The sequence below is a fragment of the Cantharellus anzutake genome (assembly GCF_015039405.1).
Source record: "Cantharellus anzutake strain C23 chromosome Unknown EI90scaffold_6, whole genome shotgun sequence".
In the NCBI taxonomy this organism is placed as follows: domain Eukaryota; kingdom Fungi; phylum Basidiomycota; class Agaricomycetes; order Cantharellales; family Hydnaceae; genus Cantharellus; species Cantharellus anzutake.
The window spans coordinates 513675-530230 of record NW_024066956.1 but is presented as its reverse complement, the minus strand read 5'-3'; the positions used below and the strand labels follow the sequence as shown (position 1 = coordinate 530230).

Sequence of the window (16556 nt, the reverse complement as noted above, 5' to 3'; positions counted from 1 at the left end):
ACGACCATTACAACGGGATGTAAGGTACCGTGGAGTTTGCGGAACGGGGTGACCGGATAAAGTCTTAGATGGAAGCAATCTATAGGCTAAGGACAACGATTTGGTGAGACCGTGTAAGGCCACGAGATATTGTTCGTGGTACCTTCATTAATGCTCCGTGGAGCGGAACCCCACATATGTCAACGTGTGAGCTCCTCAGATACTGACTTGTGTTGACGGCGAGGTGACTAGAACCTTGTACAAGACGTGGGTTTCAACCATGGTGATAAAGACACTTTCATTCCATCGAGATGTGAGGGACCTCGAATGAGATTCTTGTGGCTGGAAATTCTGGAGACAAGTCGTTGCTCAGGATCCTTCCAGCCAACGGTGACGTACCCGTCCTCCAACACCGCAGATTGGCCCTGTCCTCTTTACCACAACCCGAGCCATGCTGGCCTCTAACCATATCCTTCGAATCCTTTGGGATCCATGTACTATAGTGTAGAGTGAGTTAGCGTGGCCGAGCAAGGGCACTCCGCTCTTCCCAGTCGAGCAAATGCTCATTCCCAAAGTCGTCAATGGCGCCTCTTGCAACTATGCTCTATACCAGCACTGCCGGCCATGAATGGCCCTCACTGAAATTTCGGCCAACTCCGCTGAGTTTCATCGTACCGATCTCGCGCGATTGCTGTCGAGTTTCCGAATTTGTTTCGCACCTAGTAATCCTTATTTCTCTCGAAAGGATGCCAAATGATCGTTTAATCTCCCAGCGTCTCCAATATAATCCCAATATCCCGAGTTTCTTGCTTGCATTGCAAGGAAAGGTCTCCGGAAAAGCTCCGGACGAGGAGGGAGATGACTATGGAGATGAACCTGAAATGGAACAACTCGATGTAAATCGCCCCGCAATCCCTAGGAGACCTCGCGAACGGGCAAGCGAGGATCGAAATCGGGCCGATGAGGACGACGGCGCCGAAACTGGCGACGAGAAACCTACTGTCGTTGTTCTCAAAGAAGGAAAGCATCTCACAGAGCGCGAGGCCGAAAATGAGCGACGGAAAGGTCCGTGAGCACATTTCTGTTCCCTATTTCTACAGCTGAATAAAATCATAGCGCAAGGATTGCCACCACTTCCCGAACCAGAGAGTAAAATTGAAGATAAGAAATTACCCGGGTCCCCAGAAGACACAAGACCACATCAAGGATCATCTCTGAAAGCCGACTCGCTATCCATCTCCTCATCCTCAAAGGTAACCATATCAACTGGCCAACAAAATTTGGGTGTGCTTGGGGCGAAACGCAAGACTCCAGCATCACGGGATGAGAAACCCAGCAAAGACTCTGCGAAGACGAAGAAGAAAAAGAAGGAATCTAAAAGTCTTATCTCTTTTGGGAATGAGTAGGAATACAACATTGCACAAGGCAGAGCTCAATCGTCGAACCGAACTCTACTTCTCAAACTTTTCACGTTTCCCCGTCTCTCCTTCTCGATTCGCATCTTAGCCTTCCCCTTCTTCTCCAGATTTCGGACATGTTGTCGTTGTTCCTCCGTTGGCTCGTTCACAATAAAGCCCCTAATGCAAGACAAAATGGTGTCGTGCAGCTATCAAGGAACGGTCAGTAGGGTTTCATGCCATGCGACAAGCACTCCAACCTTTCGAAGCCCATCTTCGACGTTCTGCGCTTGCGATCGAAAGCGAGTTGATGTCACCATGATGGACCGCGATGAAGGAACGTATGCAGGCTAATTATCGTCGTGATTTGGATTCCAGCTCCGGCATTCGCTTGACTAACTTACGAGCGTCCGAAGATTCTCACGGCACCAAACCGGTATCCATGGCGTTGAATCGAGGGGACACCGTATCACAACTTTTGTATTAACCTTGTTAACATTTTGCCTGATTTCGATGAGCAATTGGCTCACAGCACCGGAGTGAAATGGACTCACCCTCCAGGACCAGAGCTGCGCGTGAATTCTAGATGCACATCCTCCCTCCCGAGCTTTCGTGACTCGAACTTACGAACCCAATCCAGTGCAATTCCCGCTTCTTCTCCTGCGTACCTGCGGCCTGAAAATGCACGCGTACACCCGTTGGCTATAAGCGAGAGGAATGGACTGCGAACTTTGAAGTAGGTGTTTTTTGCCCGCGAGGATACTCGGGACAGTTGACTAATGCACATTTAAGAGGTATTCGAATGGGCATGCATAGTGTGGTTTGTGTTCTTGGAGACCATCGGCAATTCCCGGTTTTGCGCTCACACCCGGTACGGACTGAGATTATACGAGCGAGGAGGCTCCGGCAAGCACGATTGTACAAGCAAGATACGCGGAGGCGCCTGCCCTCCTTCATGCATAAGTAGCTCCTGGATGGCAGCTTAGAGAATTGCTATTTGCAGAATAGTTGTTATTTTGGCGAAACTGGGGGAATGTAGACTCGGTGGAATATATCAATATAACATTAGCCACAGAATTCATACATTTTTTCTCCGATAACAAGCAACAAATTTGTTTCCTCCGTTGCGTTCAACCTTCTTCCCTTCTTCGGTGGCTGTCCTAGTTTGCTCCAATACAGGATCTCCTGTGAGCTCCTCATCGGGTATGCGTTCGAAAGCGGGAAATGAGGATAAATGATGGACCATCCAATCATGCAATGCCTTCACGTCCGTGATGGTGTAAACGATACCAGAAGGTCTGAGCACGTACGCGTACTCAGCCAGAAGCGTTGGACTGATAAGGTTTACTCAGTATCGGGGGATAGGCAAGGTAATTAAGACTAACGAGATTATTCGCGCTTTGTGTTTGCGGGCTTTGAAGTGCGGGTCAGGGAAAAGGAAAAATATCTTGCTCAGCTGAGGCCTTGTTTCAGTTCCATGTATTGCGGAATTGAACGAATGCGAATGACACCTGGCCTTTCTCAAAGAAGTTGGGTAGGAACTTCATAGCATTTGCCCGAACAACTGATATGTTTTGGTAACCTCCAGGCACAATGGGGGATTTGGCACCCTCCTCGCTCCCAGCTGCCTGCGCACTCTTTAGACGCAGTGCTGCAATGCGATCCGCCACATATTGTGTCACATTGATCCGGATTTCCATTCCTGAGGGGGTTCCGATGTCACTATTTCCGAGCAATTCGGGCACAAAAATTCACACCTAGCATCAACGTTTGCGGAAAAAGGGGCGCCAGACCGACGAGGAGACCACCAAAGCCGCATCCTATGTCAGCGAACTCAACCTTCTTGGTTGGATGAGCGGGGTAATGTTTCGACCAGTCCATTTCGCCAGGGGAAGGAGGGCTAAGGACATAGTATTGATTTGACTTGCTTGTTGGTGTATCTTAACTTACTATTCCAATGAGTGGTCGGAGAATGGGTTTGCATGGGCTCGTTGACGATAGAAACGTTTCTAATTGTCAGGTGTTAGTTGCAGTCCTACACATGAAGCATAGCCTTCGAACCTGAGGAAATAGGTGAGCCAGCGGGTCTTCCTCCAACTCTTGCTCAAGTCCCTTTCGCTTTTTGCCCATCTCGAAAACGATCGAACGGACTTGGACCCGATTGAGAGATTTATGTAAGGCACGTGCACCCACCACCCACTAAGTCTGTGTGTAACAATAATTTTTTTTTGTCGTTGAGATCTCCAATGGTGAGTAACAACTAACGCCTTGCCGACGCCTCATCACGCTTATCTCACTCAAGGGGAGGTAGTCTCGCCCAGAAATTTTATCTGACCATGGTTTTCGCTCTGATGGGCGCAAGTCGACTGAACTTCGATCCCTGAACCTTGAATTAGCATCTCACACTCAGGCGGATGGTAGCGCCACCGTCTCCCATGGATTAACATCAGTTCTTGTAACCATCCACGGCCCTAAAGAACCTCGATTAAGGAGTTCTTCGGTACACGACCGAGCTACAATTAATGTTTCTGTGGATGCACCATCTTTCAGTGGACAGAGTTCACTCGGAAACAGAAGAGGTCGAGGGGACAAGTTAGCACATTCATCATTTCTACTCTGTATTTCCTGATTTATCCTCCAGACGCATGCTTGAATTCGCAGCCAATATCAGATCGACGTTCGAACCTGTGATCCAAACAGCTTTGTATCCTCGCTCCAACATCGACATCAACGTCCAGGTCTTGCAATCTGACGGCTCGCTACTACAGACGGCCATAAATGCCACAACTCTCGCTCTTGTCGATGCTGGCATTGCGATGACGGACTTGGTCTGCGCAATCACTTGTGGCCTTTACGATGCCACGCCCCTCCTTGATCTCACCTCGATCGAGGAAGCTGACATACCCCATCTCACTGTTGGTGTTCTACCCAGATCTGGAAAGGCGAGTCTTGTGACGTTAGAGACCCATGTGGTTGTGGACAGATTCATGGAGATGCTGAGGTTGACTGGGGAAGCCGCGAACGCTATACACGCAGAAATGACAGGCGTGGTTCTTTTAAGAACAGATAGACTTGCGTCCGCGATGAGCAGTGGGGGGCAGCCTGTTGTTACCGGCGTTTCTAAAGTACCTATGGATGTAGATTACGAGATGAACGAACGCTAAAGCTATCGCCTCAGCCCTTACATGCATCCGCAACCATTGTCTACCGAATACACCTACCGCCACAGTACTTAGTGGCTCGATGTTCCTTAACTGTCGATTTGATACAACTGTAATTCAATTCAATCCGTCTCCTGACCACCTGTCCTCGTTCGTCCACGCATCAAGAGCTGAAGCTTTTGTCTTCGGCGACAAATACCCTACCGTGACGGGGAATCGTGGCAGTTGCCGCTGCAAACCAACCCAAATACGCCTTGATGTCACATTCGGCGCCAATAAGTGCTGTCGCCGAGCAACCCCAACCTGTCTCCGAGTTACAGCAGTTAGGGAAGTCGGTACCCAAGGCAGACGTTGTAATCTTGTTAGATGGCAGCCCTCAATCTTCAGAATGGCAAAAGAACTTGCATACTTACTTCGCCCGGATGATCACGGATATCAGGGCGGCCAACCCTCATCATCGAGTACGCCGAACATTTTAGGATGTACGATGGGACCTCTAAGTACGAGCCCTAAATGATCACAGATACGAGTTGGTGTCGTTTGCTACTCTCGCGCGGCGTCCGAATACTCCATCCACAGATCACCGATTCTGGGAACTATTCCACTTTGCCCACCGGAACATGCGTTCATGTACCTAAAAACGCACCGTGCGGAGGTCGGAATAGGTCGGGCCGCATGCTCAGGTGGGATGGCAGTACTTGATGCAATCGTAGCAGCATTAGAGGTTTGTGACATTGAAGCTCATCCCGAAACACAGTAACGTGCGCCTTACGACTCTTGGTCAGATGTTTGATGATCAGATAGAGGCGCATAATGCTCGAAAGTGGCTGAGAGCCCATGAAAACAAATACCTCTTCCCAACGAATAAGTCGGAGGAGAATCCCGACTTTGTAGACCCGCCCCTGCCTAAGTTTTACTTACTTCTATTCGCTCATAGCCCCACGAATACATCTGTTCCCTCCTCCCACAATACATCGAAGTCTCTGGATGGCTTAACATGGGATGGCTTACCAAATGAGATAAGGAAGCGGGGTATCCACTTCAATCTTGTCACGATGACACATCTTCCGGAGCTTAGGGAGTTACACAAAAAAACTGTTGATAAACCTGGGCAATCATGGTTTCAGCTTCCTCCTGGTCATAGCATGATGACTTCTGGGCTGCAAAACAGGCTTCCATTTCAGCCTGACGGCATGAAACGCTCTCTTGCCTTAGACCAACCCACGGCGACGCATGGGACGTCATCTGCTCCGGCCCCCTTACCCGATAATCCACAACCGCCTAGTAAAAGAGCGAAGCTGAACTCCCCACGACCTGTGGCCCGTGCTCCCCCTGGGAATCTGGGTATTCCCCCTCCCCCCTCACCTCTGCCGTATCTTCAAATTCCAATACAGGGCCTAATACCAATGCTACACCTACAAATGGACACTCTCAGGGTATTCCACCCCGCCTGCAAGCGGACGAGTACAGAGCTGCACTCCAACGACACCACCAGACTCATATTGGCCCCCAGGTGAGTCCAGCGGTGGCCTCGAAAGACTCCGGACCTCCGGCTCCGAGCAGCAATGGAACTACCAACCCCTCGACCCAACTCTCCGCCACAAGCCCGACAACAGCGCAAGCTGTCCGACTGCCTCCACCGCCACCACAAATCCCCGGCTCCCGCAATCCACCTCTTCCTGTTTCTAATCCGAACAATCTCAGTCCCACACAACCTGTATCAGCTACTCAATCCCAGAAAGCAGCTGCAATCCAAGCACATGTGCTGCAGCAACACATTTCTCGGCAAGCTACCCAGCCAGCGCAGGCAACATCTGGAATGCCGTCAGCACGTTCCCTTGCGCCCGCCAGCGGCCCTCTGCGTGCTCAACCAGGTGCAACTCAGGGAAACACTGTGCAACTACATCCTTCGACCCTCAACGGACAGGCTCCGAGTCAAAACACCATGAGTAACTCCATTCCCCAACCACACTCCACTCAACAGTTACATCCACAGATCCCCCCCGGTCAGGCCAGTAATCCAATGCCTATTTTCAACAGCATGACCCAATTCCACCAGTTGCAAGCAATGCAGCAGCAAAGATCAGCAAGCGGTGGTGCCTCATTACCCGCGGTACAGAACCCAGTTTTGGATCCACGGATGATTGTAACTCATGGTGTAGCCGCGGGACAAAGCGCAGCTAAGAATCCTGCCCAATCGCAACAAGCTGTTCAGCAAGTTCAATCAACTAACCAAGCTTTGCAACAAACGGTGCTTTCAAAGTCTCAGTCTGGCGCTCCCACAGAGACCGGCAGTCAAGCAGTCTCGCAAAAGAGATGGAAAGGCATAATCCACTTCCAAGCGTTGGATAACAATAAAGGTGGAATGAGGGATTTCCGGGTGATTGCCTTCGCACAGCCATTCCGGAGAACGGCGGAGTACGACTGTCTTCCTACTCGCTTTATGTCGAAACTGAACTTTTTTTTAAGGGACGCAGGGGTTGATTCTTGGCCCCAGACCTTGAAGTTCCCGATTGCGTCTTTCACTTCCGGCTCCCTCGAAGAGATCATGGCGATAATCAGGGCGAGGGACGTACCGTTGGTTGGGTTCTATCCGGCGAAGCAACGAAGTCCCGGAGTGGATATAGGGATTAACGAGAAGGTTTATCAAGCCCTATACATCATTATGCATAGGAGCGGGCTCGTTTGTACCGTGAACATACAATTCCCGGGGCAGGGGCCGAATCGCGGCATCATGCTTTTCCCCTTTCCCGCATCCAACCCCACGGAGGAGCCAAAAGTTTATGGCGCGGTTTTCGTGACGGATGAATTACCTCGTCTCACGACTTCGGTGTCGAGTTCGGTCCATCGGCCGCTTCAGCCTTCACAACCTGAGTCAGTGGTTGCTCAGCCTAATATTTTGACGGCTGCGGCACAGCAGAAACAGCTTCAGCAACTGGCGACAATCTCTAGAGCACGTGTGAGGCAGCAGACCCAGCAGCAGCAACAGCAACAGCAACAGCAACAGCAGCAACAGCAACAGCAACAGCAACAGCAACAGCAACAGCAACAGCAACAGCAACAGCAACAGCAGCAGCAGCAGCAGCAGCAGCAGCAGCCACAACAACAACCACAGCAGCCTACTACTGGTGTCAACTCTGCGGCTCAGCAAGGCAATCCGATTGGTCTTGGACTGCCGCCGCCTGCCTCAGGGGTTGCCAATGCCCTTGGTTTCAGCCCGGGCCCTGTGCACAACGCCGTCTCGAGTTTCGGTGCTCCAGGGAGTAGTATGGCTCAGATCCAAACTTGGTTGCGTCAACAGCAGCAGCAGCAGCAGCAAATAGGAAGTCAATCGCAGCAGGTACAGCAGCAACAATCATTGGGCGGATATGCTGGTCGCCCTCCACGGGCCGGGTTCTTACCAATGCAAGCACAACAAGGCAACTCACTTGGTACGCGACCCACGGGGCACGTCAGACAAACGTCGGGGTCCGGCGCTCCTATGCCTCCGAACAATACTTCGCACTCAGGGATTCCCGCGGAGATTCTTCGCCTTATAGCCTCAAGCAAAGCCGGACCTGGAACAGGCACGGGACGCCAATAGTCTTTTCCATTATTTTAATTCTTGATTCCATGGTCATATCTTGGCCTAGTCCGGTCGTCCCTTCAATGTCGCACTTCGCATTTTCCATCATTTACTAGAGAGAGTGTGTAAACCTTTTTAGCTTGGTATGGATATTGCAAATGGCGTTCCAGGCCAATTTATAAACATATGGGCCGATCCAAGAGAAGACATTTGATGCGAAGGATATATTGGGAAAAACAACAATTCCTATCTTTCCCATTCAACGAACATTCGAAATAAACACGCGGAATGGGACAAGAAGGTAATTAAAAGCCGACAAATAACGATGGATCGTGCGTACGCGTTCACCGATCGATTGTCGCGCTCAAGGCCAAACCATTGAATATCTATGGGTGGACATTGGAACGCCTCTGGGGGAAGCCTCACGCCATTCAATGCGTATGTGACATTGGAACGCACACGAGGACGAAATCAGTTCGGGACTTGAAAATTTCTCTTTTCACAACTGTGTACCCCTTGCGAAGTGCTGGAAAAAGAAGTTGAACGAAAGGAGAATGGAAAACTCAAATGGGAATGCAGAGAAAGCAGATGCTGGAAACTGCCTATCATGGCAAGTGTTGGCCCGATAAGCTCGATTTTTGGATAGCTGGGCCCCTTTTAAGTGACCCCAGCTATCCAATATTTTGGAATTGTATGACTCCAATAAAGTGAAGAATAAGTGGCTGTCCCAATACGGCTGCGCAGACATAAAGCCCTGGAATACTTGGATCGTATACATATCGTGTAATATTCGAACGTTTACGGAGTTTGCATGGCTGCAACTGCAACTGTACATTAATATCGCGATATTCCTGGGTCAATACAAAAATGATCGAACCCAATTTGGCTCCACATCAATTTTGAGATACCGCCTGCCATTCTAGGTCAACGAGTCCGCGCGGGTGCAAACTTTTGTGAACGTTCATTTTGTGTCTTACACCAGACATCCCACTCGTCAACGCTCGAGCAAGCGCCGCTGAAGCGACTAAAAGCCCCGCCGAGGTTGTTACGAACGGCCACGCCCCGTGAGCCGCAGCTTGTCGATCCAGTCCGGCTGTTTCGCTTCTATAACTTATGACGAATGTCCGAGTGGTCCTCCTTATTGACGCATCTATGGAGACTGCAGCTGCTCTGAGTAGCCTCGCATGTGATGCAATGGTGAAGCCAATTCTGACCCGACTTGAAGCTCTCCACAACGGCAGCGATCTTCAAATGGCTTTTGTCACTTATTCGTTCCCTTCGAGCCCCAGCGGTTCCAATGGATATGGATCCATTGCTTGTGATAAATTTAGACCCTTTTCAGAGTCTTACAATATCCTTCGCAACCAGCCACTGCTGATCGGCCTCGCCCGCATCTCGAACGTCGAGGGAGATTCCATGGCGCTCATTGACGCGTTTATTCAAGCTTTAAAGGTCTGCAGAGTGGTAATTTGGTGCCATCCGGAAACGACTGAGTGTGACGTCCAGTTCTGTGATGCAGAGTCTCCCCCTTATAGCTCAAGCTACCCGACCTTCCACTTTATCATCATCACTTCACATCCTCCTCAGATCACTCGCCGTCCGCCGCCCCGGGCCCAGAAGGGGTTGGATTGTCTCGTATGGGAGCAAGTGCCCATTGCTCTACAACAAGTAGGTGATGCAAAGTCCCTGAGACACATATTGACACATGGCTTAGAGAAGCGTGAATCTCAGCCTTATTCAGACAAATTCGCACCCCATATTACCTCAACTATTGAGCCAGGTACGATCAATAATGTATTGTTTGTAATCACGGGAACTGACGTGGATTTCAGACAATGGATTCATCGCGCTTCACGAGACCATGGTTCCCAACTGGGCCATATCTCGTGAAGCTTGCAGGGATGGATATCTCTGATGACCGTGAAGGACGGGGAAGTACGACGATAACCACTGTTCAAAGCGCATCCAGTCCTAGGGGTATGTCGGGCTTGCGTGCACCAGTTTACAACGCTAGTATTGAGCTCCGACTCTATGACGCAGGGACAAAGAGAAGGCATGTAGAGGAAGATGGATCAACGAGCATGTATAGTTTTTCCGATGATCAGAATAAACGTCCTCGTCAAGCAAGCCCATCCAAACTACCCCCGAACCCACCCACAATGCCCCAAGGTACCATTGCTAATTCGAGGGCTATTGGTCCCGTCCATCTGCAGCGCCACCTCCTGGGTTTGGTGCATTTATTTCGACTTCCCATCCGACCTTCTTCTCGGGGAACCCCTATACTCGTTCTGATATCCTTGGTCAGCCCATGGGACTGCTTCCTACCTCGCGTCTCCCGGATAATATCGGGGCTTCGACCAGCCAGTATCAACCCCTCGCAATCTCTTTTTCGAATCCTTCCTCTCCTGCATCTGCCATACAAGACCAGTGGTTTGACTCATTCTGCCGGCAGAGCAGTGCGGAGTCTGCTCCAAGTGGGGGAATCCAGGGACCATTTCCACCGGAAGATGCCGTTGCCCACGGAGCCCCAATCAATCTGCTTGACATTAATCATCCCGCCAGCGCTGGCATCCATCCGATGAGTGTGGTAACAAACAATGTCCAAGCCTGGGCCGCTTTCCGGATGCTGGATCATATTTCGACTCCGATAAATGATCCAGGGTCAGGGTCGTCGATCACCCCTCAGCCAGGCACTGGTCATCCTTCCTATCAACTTGCTCATAGCTTGTTACAATCCCCTGGCAGTCACCATCACCGCCCAATCATCTCACGTCAGCCCGAGAACCGAACAGCCTCATCTGAACAGAATAGGGTCTATTCACCTTCTGAAAGCCATCATGGAACTCACTCTCCGGATTACTCAGATATGTCATCTGTTGTTCAACAGCCTCCAGATAAAACTCGGGATGCTTCTAGCACCCCCAACTCGCATCTCCCTCCCCCCGCTGATATGTCTCCAGTGCGAGAGAATAGTCTAGACACTTTCCTGCGCAGCCTGACAACACCCATCGTCCCAGAGCCATCACCAATGACAAACACCTCTCAGTTATCCGAATCCCTTTCGCCCGCATGCCTTGTGAACTCCCACGAGTCACAAGTATCCTCTGCAAGTGATGTCAATGATACTGAAAGCGAGGTCACCACCGGATGTGTCGGAAGCGATGAGGAATTTGATCCATTTAAATCCATGAAGATCTTGGAGTTCATCATGAAGCATGCTGCTGATTCGAAAGGCAAAAAGCGTCGGAACCGGATCAACAATGTTAGGAAGAAAAACGTGGGCCCAGTGCACGTGGGGGTTGCATCAAACCCGGGGCCCAACTCCCCACCCACCCCGCCAGCCCAGTCGACGATGGCCCAGCAGCCCCTGGGGTCATCACCAGCGCCACCCATACCTATAACGGTTACGAGACCGGATGGTATCTCGAGCGAGTGGTATGGTCATCTAGTCTTCGATGGCTCTCTGGGCGGTACACTATCTAGTTTCGAGCCCACTCCTGTCGCAATTTCGTTATCTTCCTACCCATTGATGAAGTAAGTGAACGTTGCCGTGTCCGTGAGGATCCTAGTGCCTCATGCTATGCTCGATTAGCCCACAAGAACTTCTCCCAGAGACTGTCATCATCCGCGAGTCTGATCTTCGGCGACTAGGGGATTGGAACTCCTTCCTTAATTTATTAGGCGCCCACAATATCCCCTGCCCCCCCTCCGGCACCACATTATAAATGGTCAAAAACCGTCTCCAGGCTCAGGTACAGGGTACGACCGGTTTTCGAACATGTTATACGAGAACAAGCTGGTTTGTATGCGAGGAACCGACGTACGACATCAGTGCTGATTTTTTTTACTCTAGTTTGCGAGCATTGAGATTCCTGGCTCAGCCGCTGGCACGGGGATTGTTCTCTTTCCATTGATGGGGGTGTCGAACCGCAAGCTGCAGGTTGCGCTCTTTACTGATCCGTCACGTCCCCTCCCAACGGTGGATGAGTTTGCTTCTTACGTGGTCAATATGGGTCCTCCGATGAATACTCACGCACTAGCTCTGGCGATCCCGGAAGGTAATACCAATAACCCGCACGATCATAATGTATCCAGAACTGCGCAGTTTGCTCGGGCTGTACAGGAGGAACAAGAAAAGCAGCAGCAGTTTCTAATCACCCCAAGCCCTTCGCACTCCTCCACTGACCTAAATCCCTCACCGGAATCCTACATCCCTCCCTTCGAGCAAAATCAATCCTACGATCCGGCAATGTACGGTTATGCCGGCCTTCATTCTTCCGTTTCTCAACCTCCAGTCTCTGACGCAGCATCGGCATTGCTGTTCCAACCGGCTGGACCATTCGACCAATACAATGTCAATCCTCCTTCTAATGGTTATGACCTGTCGGCTGCCAACTACATGAGCGAGACACATTCAATCTCCCCATCTCCTGGATACCTCGATACGCAGTTCTCAATACATTCTCAAGGGATCTATATGCCACCTGAATATAGTCAAATGGCGAACGTGGACCCTTCCTCCTATGGCGCGCTTATGGAGAACTCTTTGGCAACGCAAGACTACGGTTATACGCCCCAGTCTATTTCGGCAGATATGTACTACGGGTTGGAGTCAGGGCATGGACAGCCGTCAGGCACCTACCTCCCGAACCTATGAGGTGCCTGCGTTCTTTCGATGTTGATAGGTTGGTAGTTGTCGGGGACTTTGAAAATCTCGGTGCCACTATTTTGTTGCAATGATTTATCTCGTGCTGGTCTTATTGTATTAATTTCCCTCGCTTGCTTGTTGTATGAATCAACCTCCCACACTTCGGGTTTCTCTAGCTCTGTATATGCAATCGCAATAATATCCCCATAATTTTTCGTAACATCGCCGTGCTCATGAGCTTTGCTCCGGGCAGCTGTCGTGATTTCTCCTGCAGGCCCATGTGAAATGCGGCTATTATTCATTCCGTTATCAGCCGTGACGGGAACAACCTGCCGACGAAAAAGATTCCTTCCAATTCCTTCAACTTTTTTTTCTTCACTGCCATCCTCGTCGACAATGGCCACCGCTCCTGTACGGAATGCTTTAAGGTTTCAGGTAGATAACCATTTGTACAGGGTATCGTAAAGCCCAACTCTTATTCCATCTTCTCTTCCACATTCTATTTTAGGCTCGCTCTTCGCTCGGGCTTTCGAGGACTTCATTCTTCTCTCACGGCCGTGCCTACGCCACCAAGCCTCAGACATTGAAAGAACGCTTTTCTGAGCTTATCCCAGTTGAGCTGGAGAAGGTAATACTTTTCGGAGCTTGCGCGTTATGCACTTGACGTGACAAACCCATCACTTTCAGGTCAAGGCGATAAGAAAGGCACATGGACACAAGGCGTTCGGGCCTGTTACTGTTGATCAGGTATATGGGTGAGTGCTATTGGATGTTTCTAGTCTGCATGATGCGGCTGACACGACTGCAGTGGCATGCGTGGATTGCCGGCTCTGCTCTGGGATGGCTCGGTTCTTGACGCTGGTGGGTTTATCCCTCATAGTATCGTTCTAGGTGGCTCTAAGTAGTTCTTCATTAGAGGAGGGTATCAGATTTCGTGGCAAGACTATCCTAGAGTGCCAGGAACTTCTCCCCAAAGCTCCTGGTGGCTCCGAGCCTTTGCCGGAAGGTCTTTTCTGGCTCCTGTTAACTGGGAAGCCCCTACTCAGGCTCAGGTTCAGGCGCTTAGTGCTGACTGGGCCGCTCGCGCCGCTATTCCCAAATTTATCGAGGAGCTCATCGACTCATGCCCCAGCACTCTGCACCCCATGACTCAATTCTCTATTGCTGTTACCGCCCTTAACCATGATTCTGCTTTTGCCAAGGCTTACCAGGATGGTGTCCACAAGAAGGACTACTGGGGACCGATTTTCGAGGATAGCATGGATTTGTGCGTAAGAAGTTTCTTCCCACGTGCTGCTGCTTCTGATGTCATTTACCGGTGATAGGATTGCCAAGCTTCCCAGCATTGCTGGTCGCATCTATCATAACTTGTATGGGAAGGGTAAACTGCCCGCTATCGATCCCACCAAGGATTATTCGTACAACTTGGCTCATCTCCTTGGATTTGGCGACAACGAAGCGTTCGTTGAGCTCATGCGTCTCTACATCACCATCCACAGGTAAGGCTTCTCCGTACACAGAAGGAACTGAGTTCAGCATGGGTTCTACACCAGCGACCATGAAGGTGGCAACGTTTCTGCCCACACGGGCAAGCTTGTCGGTTCAGCGCTCTCGGATCCGTTCTTGGCATTTGGTGCTTCGTTGAACGGTCTCGCTGGCCCTCTTCACGGGTTAGTCACTGTGTCTCAACACCCTGCCATTGAACAATTAATGGTTCATGAACTTTAGGTTGGCTAATCAGGAAGTGCTCATCTGGTTGCAAAGAATGGTCAGCAACATTGGCAAGGAGCCAACCGATGAAGCCGTTAAGGAGTACATTTGGTCTACTTTAAATCCGGCCAGGTCGTTCCTGGTTATGGCCACGCCGTACTTCGTAAAACCGTGAGTCTTACGTATATGGTAACCCATCATCGACACTTACAAGAGCTATGATCATGTCCAGGATCCTCGTTATGCTGCTCAGCGCGAATTTGCATTGAAGCATCTTCCAATGATCCTCTGTTCAAGCTCGTCGGACAAATTTACAAGCTTGTTCCTGACATCCTCCTTGCTGCGGCAAGGCCAAGAATCCATGGCCCAACGTCGACGCTCACTCTGGTGTCCTTCTCACTCACTACGGGTGCGCATTTTTCTCAACGTCATTGTTGACGCTCACTCTTCTTTACATCGTTCAGTCTTGATCAAATGAGGTTTTACACTGTTCTTTTCGGTGTCTCCCGTGCCTTCGGTGTGTGCGCTCAGCTCATTTGGGATCGTGCCCTTGGAGCTCCTCTCGAACGTCCCAAATCGTATTCGAGTGAACACATTCAGAAGCTGTTCGCCCACAGGGAATGAAGATCCATTGGAATGTTAAGCATGATGTTTGACGGTTTGTTCTCAAAAGTCCCTCCGGATAGATTTTATTCTCTCCAAAATATAGTAATTTACTAATATGCATACACTTCCCGCTCTCATTCTCCGATATTTGCAATATACATGGCGAATGAACACTATACACGAAACGGAAAGTGACGTTCAACGTTGTGAAAATGTCCTGCCCCTGTGTAAACGTCAGCAAGCTATGGTTCATCCATTCACGGCAATCGGGTGCATACGTGATAGTCTTCCTTTCCTTCTCTCCGATCGGTGCTGGCCTGGCACGATTAAGGATCTTCAGGAATTCACTGACACGATGACGCATACGACTGTGCATGTAAGCCTTGGAGCATTTGATGTGATAATGGAGGTAGTCTCTGAACAGTTGGATACGGGATATGGTCTCCTCTCGCATTTGGGGGAGAAGTGGCGAGGGAAAAGTACTTGCGGGGTTGTTCGATGGTCAATTCCACAAAGACAGGCGAAGAAGACCTCCATCTTACCGAAAGTCACGTAGCCAACATCCTCTGAGCGCTTGAGACCAGGAACGTTCCTGATTTCAAGTGGAGGCTCACGGCTCGAATACAACACTTGCGGAGCTGTTTGCAAGCTTGCAAGACGCCTCGCGTCGACGAACTCTTGCAAAAAAACCTTGCCAAAGATACGATCCGTCTCGTCTTCGAAAATTGTAGAGAAGAAAACGGTAACACGATCGTGAGAAGCTTGAACGTAGATGGCTTCTTCGTCGCGGTAGTGAATTGCCATCAGTGGACCTTCAGGACGAGGAGAGCCGTCGGTTGGCGCTGGGATCGCTTCGAGTTGCTTTTGCTCTGAGAAGGCCTTTTCGAAAGGCGCAGCTAATGCGTTACGCTTCAAGAGCGCCACAGATCGGATGAGAGCTGCTTGTTCCTCTGTGGGATCGGGGGAAACGGTTCGATTCGTTCGATTTGAGCACATTGGTCCATTCAAGACGAGTGGGAAAGAACACACCTCCTTGAGGAAGATTTTCAGTATCGAATGCAAGCGTAACGTCGTATCCGGGATCAGTGGGGACAACGTAGGGTCCGTATTCGCGCTGAATGATATCGAGTGCACCGTACTCAACGAGCTCGTGCCAACACCGAATGCTCATTGAAAGATGAATCTTTGTCTTCTTTTCTGGAGTAACCAGGTGAAATCTGATGCTGTCATAGTCCACGAACTGAATGTCGAGGACGCTCGGACTGTTGCAACCACAAGCTCAGAAGCATGATTCATCATCGTTGGATAAATTATTACTCACGATACAAATTTCTCCGTAAGAGTATTTGAGATAATGGTACTATGTGACTACCCAGGCATCCCAGTCAATAGACATTCACGATCGGTGCGTATATATAGGACAAACCTCTAATAGGATCATTGCAAGTCAAACTATGGAGAGAACGAAGCCCGTGACCTTGTCTCAGCTT

General features: G+C 50.2%; 10 protein-coding genes across 10 annotated transcripts; 7 read left to right on the top strand and 3 right to left on the bottom strand.

Moving 5' to 3' along the window:
* Positions 1–725: 725 nt before the first annotated feature.
* EI90DRAFT_3117458 (uncharacterized protein) lies at positions 726–1385 on the top strand (the record flags this gene model as incomplete). The annotated part of the gene is made up of 2 exons (XM_039062994.1): positions 726–1044; positions 1096–1385. 2 exons carry the CDS (start codon positions 726–728, stop codon positions 1383–1385), a joined length of 609 nt encoding a protein of 202 aa, XP_038921254.1.
* On the bottom strand, positions 1094–2214 carry EI90DRAFT_2990258 (RF-1 domain-containing protein). Its single transcript, XM_039056087.1, has 5 exons — positions 2169–2214; positions 1931–2112; positions 1781–1880; positions 1637–1726; positions 1094–1585 (listed from the first exon to the last, which is right to left on the bottom strand). The coding sequence occupies exons 1-5, from the start codon at positions 2184–2186 to the stop codon at positions 1412–1414; spliced, it is 564 nt and encodes a 187-aa protein (XP_038921253.1). The 5' UTR covers positions 2187–2214; the 3' UTR covers positions 1094–1411.
* Positions 2215–2227: 13 nt separating this feature from the next.
* On the bottom strand, positions 2228–3554 carry EI90DRAFT_2990255 (putative methyltransferase). Its single transcript, XM_039056086.1, has 6 exons — positions 3438–3554; positions 3327–3385; positions 3134–3276; positions 2888–3078; positions 2762–2832; positions 2228–2710 (listed from the first exon to the last, which is right to left on the bottom strand). The coding sequence occupies exons 1-6, from the start codon at positions 3504–3506 to the stop codon at positions 2455–2457; spliced, it is 789 nt and encodes a 262-aa protein (XP_038921252.1). The 5' UTR covers positions 3507–3554; the 3' UTR covers positions 2228–2454.
* A 133-nt stretch (positions 3555–3687) lies between these two features.
* Positions 3688–4540, top strand: EI90DRAFT_2907605 (ribosomal protein S5 domain 2-type protein; the record flags this gene model as incomplete). Its single annotated transcript, XM_039054289.1, has 2 exons — positions 3688–3968; positions 4018–4540. Coding segments are annotated over 2 exons (804 nt in total), but the record flags the coding sequence as incomplete, so codon positions are not given.
* Positions 4541–4613: 73 nt separating this feature from the next.
* EI90DRAFT_2266245 (uncharacterized protein) lies at positions 4614–6516 on the top strand. Its single transcript, XM_039052789.1, has 3 exons — positions 4614–4998; positions 5061–5261; positions 5323–6516. The coding sequence occupies exons 1-3, from the start codon at positions 4795–4797 to the stop codon at positions 6052–6054; spliced, it is 1137 nt and encodes a 378-aa protein (XP_038921250.1). The 5' UTR covers positions 4614–4794; the 3' UTR covers positions 6055–6516.
* Positions 6206–8167, top strand: EI90DRAFT_2265938 (uncharacterized protein). The gene is made up of 2 exons (XM_039052788.1): positions 6206–6955; positions 7007–8167. Exons 1-2 carry the CDS (start codon positions 6357–6359, stop codon positions 8118–8120), a joined length of 1713 nt encoding a protein of 570 aa, XP_038921249.1. The 5' UTR covers positions 6206–6356; the 3' UTR covers positions 8121–8167.
* Positions 8168–9076: 909 nt separating this feature from the next.
* EI90DRAFT_2265597 (uncharacterized protein) lies at positions 9077–10925 on the top strand. Its single transcript, XM_039052787.1, has 5 exons — positions 9077–9554; positions 9609–9770; positions 9817–9882; positions 9935–10079; positions 10143–10925. The coding sequence occupies exons 1-5, from the start codon at positions 9216–9218 to the stop codon at positions 10682–10684; spliced, it is 1254 nt and encodes a 417-aa protein (XP_038921248.1). The 5' UTR covers positions 9077–9215; the 3' UTR covers positions 10685–10925.
* Positions 10926–11955: 1030 nt separating this feature from the next.
* EI90DRAFT_3037383 (uncharacterized protein) lies at positions 11956–12920 on the top strand. The gene has a single exon (XM_039058775.1). The coding sequence runs from the start codon at positions 12016–12018 to the stop codon at positions 12757–12759; it is 744 nt and encodes a 247-aa protein (XP_038921247.1). The 5' UTR covers positions 11956–12015; the 3' UTR covers positions 12760–12920.
* A 226-nt stretch (positions 12921–13146) lies between these two features.
* On the top strand, positions 13147–15084 carry EI90DRAFT_3144024 (citrate synthase; the record flags this gene model as incomplete). The annotated part of the gene is made up of 13 exons (XM_039065085.1): positions 13147–13185; positions 13325–13378; positions 13438–13505; positions 13559–13611; positions 13667–13756; positions 13786–14017; positions 14076–14249; positions 14304–14420; positions 14479–14554; positions 14593–14631; positions 14758–14781; positions 14811–14869; positions 14925–15084. 13 exons carry the CDS (start codon positions 13147–13149, stop codon positions 15082–15084), a joined length of 1185 nt encoding a protein of 394 aa, XP_038921246.1.
* EI90DRAFT_3151139 (putative ARC35-subunit of the Arp2/3 complex) lies at positions 14973–16549 on the bottom strand. The gene is made up of 6 exons (XM_039065704.1): positions 16493–16549; positions 16388–16434; positions 16096–16328; positions 15609–16016; positions 15345–15513; positions 14973–15289 (listed from the first exon to the last, which is right to left on the bottom strand). The coding sequence occupies exons 1-6, from the start codon at positions 16505–16507 to the stop codon at positions 15265–15267; spliced, it is 897 nt and encodes a 298-aa protein (XP_038921245.1). The 5' UTR covers positions 16508–16549; the 3' UTR covers positions 14973–15264.
* Between the last annotated feature and the right edge of the window lie 7 nt (positions 16550–16556).